This window comes from Colletotrichum godetiae, assembly GCF_030913485.1.
Source record: "Colletotrichum godetiae strain CBS 193.32 chromosome Unknown BDP55scaffold_62, whole genome shotgun sequence".
NCBI classification, from domain to species: domain Eukaryota; kingdom Fungi; phylum Ascomycota; class Sordariomycetes; order Glomerellales; family Glomerellaceae; genus Colletotrichum; species Colletotrichum godetiae.
Window position 1 is genome coordinate 240203 of NW_026851310.1, and position 9457 is coordinate 249659.

Here is a 9457-nt window from a genome sequence, read left to right on the forward strand (position 1 = left end):
TCATCTCCTCTCAACGAATTAGTTAAACCTCTGAAATACATCGTCATCGACAGAAACAAGCCCACCTGAAACTATCCAAGAAATCGTCTGAAATGTCGTCATCCACCCGAGCTTGCAAGATTCGCACCACAGGCCTCTTCAAGAAAGGCAACACCCTTCACCGCATGTGTGGACCGAAGGTAGCTGTTGTGGTAGAAATCGATCGCAACATTTACAGCTATGTCTCTCACACCAATTGGACGCCTGTTAATCAGTTACTACGGTCTATGGGAATTCGCCAGGAAAACCTCCATGGGCCCGATCATTTCGATACCGTAGCCGATCGTAAAGGAGCCCCTACCTCCTTCCCGTCCGGGGGCTCTAGTGAAAGTCAAGTGTCATCCTCCTCTTTGTTAAATACGCCGCTGCGGCAATCTATTGATAGCGGCCGAACGGAAGATCATCCGATCGACGAGCTGGTATCGTCACTGACAAGGAAGGCGAAGGGTTCGCAGCTTCCACCTTTACATCCAGCTACGGCTGAGAGTAATCATTGTATCACGCCAGATGTTCTGCATGGGAAGGAACAGGGTGGGAGGGATGTTTTTGGAGATATCGGGCATAAGGCTGTCATTGATTGGCAAGGCTCGAAAACCCCTGACGAGCAACAGGCTATTAGAAGACCGCAACATCACGGTGATCAAGGAACCAGAAAGAGAAAGAGAACATGCTCAGAAGATGATCGACGCAGAAAGATGGTGACACGATCTCAGAATTCTCGTACACACTTTTAGGGCAAAAAGATCTGTTGCAAGCTTTGAACATGGCTTAGCTAGGAACTCTCTGGTCCGTCATTGTCTTATCCGTATCTCCCCCAGTTTGTTTAACATTTCATCAATTGCTTCGCCTAGGAGTTGGTTCCCCTTATACAAGACTGTTTCTGTAGAGCTTGAGAAATTCAAAGAATTCTGCTGTTTGTCCACAATTTCAGCAGCCTCACTTCTTCGATGAATGCCAGCTGTACAATTGTCCACCATAATGTGAGATCCAACTGAAGGAACGTCCCTCGTCGCCAGTATCTCCTCAAATTCGGTCTTGTGAATGAGCGGTCGCAATTGGAACTCCTCCTCACTTGTATTAGAACGATCCAAGGACCGTCTAGCCTCAGAACAATCGATATCTTCGGACAGATGCTGAAAGGGCGAGTCGTATTCTTTCGTCTCGACGCGAGGTGTTTGCGTGAGGCGAGATATGACTTGAATGTCTGAACGATCCATCATCTCGAATGGACCATCAATCTTCGCCTTGATCGATCTCGGATCAGGCTGATTGACGTTGATTCGTTTAGTAAAGGCGCCACCTGATCGAACGCAATTCCATGTAGAGATATCGCATAGATCTTCTTGAGACCATCCTCCTTGGTCTCCGTAGTAGAAACTCATCTTTTTCGTCCGCGCATGCATAGCAATGCGTTGAAGATGAGCTCCCGGCGGTATCGAACAGAACACCGTCAAGTGAGCGCACGTCGACTCAGGGCTATCAGATACTACCACATGGAACAGCGCAGCAAAAGCCATGTTTGCTTGCACATTTCCCTCCAGCCAAGATGAGTCTTTGTCATGCTCTACTCTGAGAACTGGCTTGGATGGCCACAACTTAGCAAGCTCCGCTTCTATCACTTCCGGCTGGCGATCCTGTTTCCTCCGTGGCTCGCCATAGCTGCTCATGATAGTCTTTCCACGCAAGAGGATCAAATGACATTGATTTCCCAGTAAACTTGGAACTCGCCTACTCAACTTATTCAGTATCCATTTCTTACTTTTATAGCTCGGAACGCATTGAGATAAAGGCCAGCGACGGCAAAAATGATCTAAAACGACAGGTACAGCTAAACAGGTAAGTTGGGAATCGTAAGTTGAGATATAGCGTGAGACATACCTCTATCTAACGCTATCACAATATCAAAGTACTCTTCAAGCGGGCCCAGCAAAGCGCGCCGCAAACGATGAAGAAAGCTGACGGTACCTCGGGAAGTCCTTCCGTGCAGTATCAATGCTCGCACAGCCACATCGCGTGGCTTGATCAGAATTTCGCCCTTTTGACAGAGACGACAAGTGGGGTGTTGCATAACGTTGCTCGGCATCTCAAGAAGATCGATGCATGAATCACACAGTTTGTGTGAACAGGTAGCAGTATGCGTTGCGGCTCGAAAAAAGCATATAGCACAAGCCTGAGAAGGAAACAGTTTTTCGCCGTGGGTTTTGAGAAGTTGCAAGTGGACTTCTAGAAGAGCTTCCGGATTGGCCGCAGCGCCTGCAATCATACTACAAAAGTCTTGCTTGACTGAAGCCACTAACCCAGGCTGTCGAGCCTTTAGTGCAAGGTAGCCAAGCATGCATTCATACTCCTCTTCAAAAATTAGGTCGGATTGAAACACTGTTTAGGTTTAGCTCCATGCTCAAAAGTTTGAGACTGATGCATACCATGATGAGAGGGCCGATGACTGTCAACCACCAGAGAAGAAGCTATGAGACTTCGCCAATTGAACTCGGGAAACTCTTCCTTCGTACTTGATAGCTTTAGGGCGTATGGCACAAAGAGGGATGGGAGAAATCGCTGTGACTGTGATCGTAGCGACCTCACGATGTTGAATTCCTCCCTACTCCCTATTTGACAGATGCCTTGAATGACGAGTTTGTGGAGTGTATCAGAAGCGAAGGCAAATCGCTTCTGTCTTCTTTGCCGTAAGATGTCTTCTGAAAAGATGACGAGATGGTAATATAGATTCACTTCCTCTGTCGCAACAATGGCTATGCTTTCGAAATTTGTGGTCCATTCGCTTTTGACATGCGTGTACGTCGGTGGCGTGTCAGCGTGAAGAACCCGCAGAAGCTCCAAGCAATGCAAAGTAACTTCTCTGACGAATATATCTTCCGTGATTCCCTTGTCCTTGGTAACCACAAAAAGCAAAGGCTTCGGAGATATGCTGAGTGTTCTCCAGTTGCACATCAATGATGCTAGAACACCGGCCGATTTTGACAAACCGCCTAAGTCATCCACCATGAGGGCCACGACATGGCTGAGTGGACAGAGTATTTGGGCGTATAGTTTCTCTACAACAATAGGCGTGGAAGTGATTCTTTCCAGGAACAGCCTTGTGAACCCGGGTGGAACCGGTCCGGCTTTGACTCTTGTTCGAATCGCTGCGAAGACTGGGCATTCGACGATGAAGCTCTCGGGATCCAGCCTCTTCACACAGACGTCTTCTATACTTGACTTCGGACATGTCAAGAAAGTGAGCATCTTTGACGCGCAGTTTGCATCGTAGACTGATCGATCTTCAATGACAAAGGCCCCTTGAAGGCCAGGAGCATTCGTTCGAAGTTGAAGCCAAGCCATCAGAAGTTCCATAGGGTGATTGTTGAAGAATACGGATGGGAAATTGACTGCCTTGATGAACTACCAGCATATAATAGTGCTATACGTAGAGAACACTCATGTGGATATTGATCGAGTTTTCAGGACCCTGCTCTTTTTGTATTCGAGTTTCACTTTATACGAAGCAGTGATTCGGAAACAAGGTGATGCGGATTTTATTTTACGGAGTCTGAGAATGAGGGAATCTCATCCTATCAACAGTGGAATGGCGCCAGTACACCAAACCACGTTTAGGGCAATAATAAATAAGAGCTTGATCCGATCCCATTTCCGTTCTTTCTTGTGTTCGGGATATCCCCACTAGTGGCGACTTAGAGAAAACATGAAGCTGTTTGTACTGATATCATTTAGTAGTTAATTGATAGCATATGCAGAATTTGTAGATAGTTACCTGTTCGGTAACCACTGACGAATCGCCACGTCAAAAATTCCAGGCCAGATCTGCACCGAAGAGCGAATACTTGAGGGGCTGCCCTCTGGCCAAATTGTCACTGTGGTTCTTCTAAAATAACTTCACCTGCTACCAGATGCATCGAAATCTAGCAGAGATAGAACGTCTTATTCCGTATACAGAGTTGCGTTGAAAGGAAACGAAGCAGAGCAGGTCGCTGGATGTCAAGGTGTTCAAGTCTCAGATAGCCCTACGAGAACACATGCTAACCTAAGGCACTAGTTTCGGAGACTCTTTTACCTAGCATTCTTTAAAGCTTGACTAATTAGCCTCTCGTAGACTTACCAATTATCTGCCACTCTGCATAAGATTGGTCTAGAGCTTTGGAACTTCCATGTGCCTCCATATGTCTCCCCCCCAGCCAAACTCACTACGGTAATTGGTTCATAAGAGGGCCAGAATACCAATACTGTTTGGTTATTGGGGCAGTAATCCACTGCTCTGGCCAATTAAAACCCGCAAGCAGAATTTCAATCCGACAATTCCACTGCGCCTGCCCACGGGCCAGTCCGCGCACTTGCCTGCCAGTGATTCCGTACTTACCCAAGGCCCGCACCATACAAACAATTGCCTAAGGTACGTAAGGTCAATTACCCACCGTGGCAATTGGCTATGGCCGCACTTACCTATAAGTAGATTTGATTACTAATAGTAGACGATTTTGGGTTGCAAAATCGCGATAATCAAGCAATTGCGACCGTGGGTAATTGACAGTACGTGGACGAGTACGACTACGCGCAATTGTTTCCAAAAAAAAGCGCGGCCCGCAAGGATGTGGGGAGGGTGGCCACGGGCAAGGCTATGAAGCCTTTCATTGGTCAGGAAAGTGGATTTTTGCCCTAATATCAAGACTCATTCCAAAACTCCCTACACCACACCCACCTGACCTCAAAAACGTAATTTGCATATTAACTACGATACTCCCGCAAGTAGGTGATAAACTTTTCGGAGTTAATCATGGAGAGAGTGGACGTGTTTTTGAAAACTCGATACTGTTGTTCTGACTGTTTATCCATTTAGAATTTTTGATTCAAGTCCTGCGTAACGAGAAGATAGTGTTCTGGACCGACACATATGACGTGAGTGAGTATTGGAACTGAATCAAGGATAGAGACACGAATCTGCTTTTGTGGTTCTGAGTATTTGTATTCTGGATCCACTCAGAGCGCTTGTCCTCGAATTCCAGAATCAAGGTGCTGAGCGGTAGTATGAGCAAATCTAATTGAACTTTTCAGAATCGAGGTCCTTGTCGGGATTTCTAGACAGAATCAGTTCTAGAATTGCTTGTACTTCTGCCAAGCACCTCGATTCCAGACACTTGGATTCTAGAATTGCTTGTATTTTCTGCCAAGCACCTAGATTCCAGACACATTGGATTCTAGAATTGCTTGTACTTTAGCCAAGTCTAGAGAATGGAAGTCTAATGCTGATTTAGCTTAAACAAATTGTCGTTCTCTCCAGCTGTGTCTGGAAATTCGGTGCTTTCGTTACGTTCCGAATCTGCTATAAGCCTTAATTCTGGAATGTCACGTCAATTTTTGGTGAGGAACAAGCTGTGTGGCATGTGGAAATCTCATTCAAGCATTCAGAAACTATCAGAACTACGCATCTAGTAACGACTGACAACGCAAACTTTCTCCCAGCACTTCAGACGAAATTGCCCTGGACATCATTTGGCAACTTGATTGCGGTCGGAGTAGAAGGACTAATAGGCCGCCATTCTTCCTTGGTCTTTATCGTTAATACATCAGAACTTAGTGCATGTGGCTGAGCCGGACATACCTGCTTCTTGTCTGCGAAGCGCTCTTCTAAGTCGGAAATGCGGCATTGGAGCAGGTATACAGCCTCAGACAGGTCGGCACACGTAGTGTGATAAGCCTGCTGCCAATAAGCAGCAGCAGTTTGGTGCCGTTCAATGCCCTTCATCCACGGGTTCCCGTTGTCATGGTTATAGTAAATCAAGGTTGATGGGAACTGGAGCTCCCATCGTGGATCAAACATGCTGGGTGGAGTTGGTGGAGCTGATAGTAGAGACGGTTGCAGTGGAGCCGGCAGATGAGGTGGGCGAGGAGGAGGCGTTGGCAGCGGCTTTTCGTGGTCTGAGCTGAGCAGCCCGAAACGTCGATTTCGTGGGGTGAATGGTTTGGAAAAGTCAATGTTGTGGTTTGGAAGGAGAGTTGGGGGACTTTGCCTCGAGCAAGTCGAGAGTTGCAGGAGGAGTCAGGATTCATTGTGTATTGAGATTGTGATTAACCAGCGTGGATCAGGGTGATTAAACAGAGGAAATGGCTGTCATTTATAGTTGACTGCAATGTAGGGAAAAGGAGACGAGCCTATAATAGAAAGGGTGCGGACAGCTAATGATTACGGGGAAGAATGCCACCGTCAGGCCGTAAAAGACACAAGATGGACGAACAGTGCAGCAAGGGCCATCGTAAAGTTGATTACGTTGCATGCGATCCCAACAATCCCAAGCTGACTTAAATCACCCTCCACCACAGTCTCAAAAATACCGACTGTCTCTTTCACCGATAGTATGGTCAGGGTTGGGCTCAAGACGACCGGAACTAGCAGTGTACACAGCGCCAAGATAAAAAGGCATTGCAGGCGCCTTAAAATTCGTCGTCGACCAGTGAAGGCAAAGAATAAGAACAGAACCGGGGGAGTCGCAAAGATGAAGGACACTACTCCTAGAGATACAAAAAGACCATGAAGCAATGGGGTATCCGAGAACATCGTTCAGGCCGTCCATCAACGGTACTAGATGTTTGATCGTGTTGAGCTGGTCGACGCCGACACAATGGCTTTTGCTGTCGTAGTTGAGACAGGCTTTCGTAAGCCCAATCGTGAGAGCTTTGGGATATCGATGGACTCCGTTCCCAGGAGATTTGTGTTATTGAGCTAACATACTAAGTCACGGCATTTCAATCATCGAGGATCCTGGGCATACCTTTATAGTGACAACACCAGCATCTTGAACCGCAGGTAGGCCTAGAGCAACCCCAATCATGACGCAATGAACTATTGCTATAATAGCACTAGTGATGGCAAGGAATATAAGAATATTGCGGTGCATAGACATCTTTGTCGTTTTGATCTGATCACGAGCTACGAACTGCGAGCTCGTTATTGAGACGAATTGGCACAGACAATATGAGTATAGGTTTGAAAGTAGGAGCCAGTATATATTTGAGATGATCACCAACTCTTAGGCATAGCAAAAATAATTTATGATAACTGGAAAAAAATGCACGAATTCAGTTTACGTGTTTGTGTGTTCTAGTCCCTGCAATTCCTATACAGCTTCGTGATTCCAAAGAGTTCTACTCGTATCAATGAGCCTAGGTCAATAGAACCTACGACAGTTCTCCGCTCAAATTCAACACCTGGTCCTCCTTGATCGACTCAATATGTTTCAGTATGCCTCGAAGTACAGACCGCACTATGGCTTCACACATGAGGATCTTTTCCGCATCGTAGTCTTCAATGACGAAGTTAACACCTTGAGAACTCTGGACTTTGATGTGACAAACGGAACGCCAGGCGCAGAAGAGATCGTGAAGGTAACGAAACGGGATTCTGAAGTCCTCGGTATCGCGAGAGAACAGTTCACGCACCACAGACATCTTCTCTGGGTGTGTCTGATCATGGATACTCATAATATCCTGGAATAAGATTGGATCCATGGACGGATCTGCTAATCTTCCCTTCGCAATCTCCTTCATGATATAGCAAGAACGTTGCAAAGCTCGTTCATCTGTAGCATAATGCCATCCAAAGGAGACAGCTACTGGGTCCTGCTCACTCGGACTGGGTGCGGATACTCTCGGAATTGCCTCCGGCTCGGTGCTGAAACGGCTGTGGAGCGGTGATTGTGGATATGGATATGGGCCTGGGATTGTATACTCCGGATTCAAATCAAGGTGCGGATACTCCGCAGGCGGCAGGTTCATGAAACCCAAGGATGGGTCGATCTGAGCAGGAGTTTGCCTTGGCCAGGGTCGTGTTCAAAATGCGAGTGATGAGAACTCATGTCTTTGGTTGTGGAGTTTTTTCTTCAACACAGGCCTCAATCAAGTGTAAAACATGTAGACGGGAATGGAAACCAAGAAGAACGCGGAATAGACAGACTTCATAGCAAATTTATATGTTTCTCATGAAATAATCTACTTGGCTCGGCTCAATCATTTCTAATTACACTTAAACGTAAATCGATTCCCGAAACTTGAATACCTTAAACGGCCATCTCGACTGTTCATAGTTTAAAAATCGGTACAATAAATACCTCTTATCGTCTTCCATCACGAGGGCAGGGCAGTCTAGGCTTGTTCCATCTAGAACACCGTTACAGGTGAAGTTCAACAAGCGGCTGTTGTTTCTGAGGCGAGTAAAGAAAGATTGCCAAGTTCCTTCTGTCAATGTGATATCTGTAAGCCCGACTGTACCCATGCAACTGTTTTGGTCAATGATCCGTGTCAACCACGTTTCAGATATCCACAGATTTCCGAGGAACAGACTGCGTAGGCTTTGGATTTGAATGCCATGCACTGATGTTGGCACATGAATACTGTTCGCCGTCTCAAGTCTGACACTCAGGTGTTCAAGTTTGGGAAATCGGTGGATGAGGGCAAGGAAAGCCTCGGATCGAGCACCCACGGACACTAGAGAGACAATTTCAAGCCTGATGACGCAGGTGTCTGCTGTAAGAGAGACGTCTTGTGGGTTCAACCTGCCTTTGACGATAAGCTCTTTGATGCGAGGGAATCTCTCGCTTACGGAAAGGAATGCCCCTATCAGAGGCGCCATCGAGTCGTTAAAAGAAGGCGAAATCCACATGTTGCTTCTCAGGCGACCAATCCTCTTGTTGATGGACCAACAACGGCGAGATGACAGGCGCAAAGGAGACAAGGTAAGGGATTTGACTTGTGGCAGCGTTGAAAGGAGCTCGTAAAACGCACTGGGATCTTTGAGGTTGGGCCTGTCCCATTGCAGAGATGTGAAATGGAGATAGCGCTCATAAACATCGTCTATGGCAGCGTCCAAGAAAGCCCGCGGATGAATTTCGTAAAGGGAGAGAGGGTGAACTTGCCATTCCTTTCGCGAACATACCGGCCACTCCCCGTGATAGACGGTCAAAGACTTTGTGCACGATGACTTCCTACGATCTGTAAAGTGCAGGATGAAATCCTCCGCAGACGAAGAAATGTTGAGCAGTGAAACATGTTTACTAATGCCAGGATACGTTGTGTCAGCGAGACTACGATTAACGAGGCGAAACCTGCACAGATCCGGGATGGATAGGTGAGAGGAGATGTGGAGAACAAGCTCTTGTGGAAGCTTATTCATGTTGAACGTAAGTGGGATGCTATCTCTGAACGAAAGGCTGACGTGGCCTATTTTATTTCAAATGTCGCACTAAGACTAGAGCGTGGAGTAGACAGCATAAAATCAATTTACATGTTATCCAAAACAGGAAAACGTCTTCGGCCTCCAGTGAACAGGCAACTCATTCCCGGAACACGAGTCAATGTCAAAAGTCTAAGTAAGTAAAACCACAACCTGCAATTGTTTCCGAGACCTCGATGGGAT

At 46.7% G+C, this 9457-nt stretch overlaps 4 protein-coding genes across 4 annotated transcripts; 1 reads left to right on the top strand and 3 right to left on the bottom strand.

Annotated features, from left to right (window-relative positions):
* Positions 1 to 92: 92 nt before the first annotated feature.
* BDP55DRAFT_637085 (uncharacterized protein) lies at positions 93 to 773 on the top strand (the record flags this gene model as incomplete). Its single annotated transcript, XM_060572957.1, has 1 exon — positions 93 to 773. The coding sequence occupies one exon, from the start codon at positions 93 to 95 to the stop codon at positions 771 to 773; it is 681 nt and encodes a 226-aa protein (XP_060424108.1).
* Positions 589 to 3390, bottom strand: BDP55DRAFT_719996 (uncharacterized protein; the record flags this gene model as incomplete). Its single annotated transcript, XM_060578454.1, has 4 exons — positions 589 to 950; positions 980 to 1867; positions 1918 to 2415; positions 2463 to 3390. 4 exons carry the CDS (start codon positions 3388 to 3390, stop codon positions 904 to 906), a joined length of 2361 nt encoding a protein of 786 aa, XP_060424109.1. The 3' UTR covers positions 589 to 903.
* A 1939-nt stretch (positions 3391 to 5329) lies between these two features.
* On the bottom strand, positions 5330 to 6187 carry BDP55DRAFT_719997 (uncharacterized protein). The gene has a single exon (XM_060578455.1). It carries the CDS (start codon positions 5867 to 5869, stop codon positions 5516 to 5518), a length of 354 nt encoding a protein of 117 aa, XP_060424110.1. The 5' UTR covers positions 5870 to 6187; the 3' UTR covers positions 5330 to 5515.
* A 1037-nt stretch (positions 6188 to 7224) lies between these two features.
* BDP55DRAFT_637088 (uncharacterized protein) lies at positions 7225 to 9214 on the bottom strand (the record flags this gene model as incomplete). Its single annotated transcript, XM_060572958.1, has 2 exons — positions 7225 to 7858; positions 8154 to 9214. The coding sequence occupies 2 exons, from the start codon at positions 9212 to 9214 to the stop codon at positions 7225 to 7227; spliced, it is 1695 nt and encodes a 564-aa protein (XP_060424111.1).
* Positions 9215 to 9457: the final 243 nt, after the last annotated feature.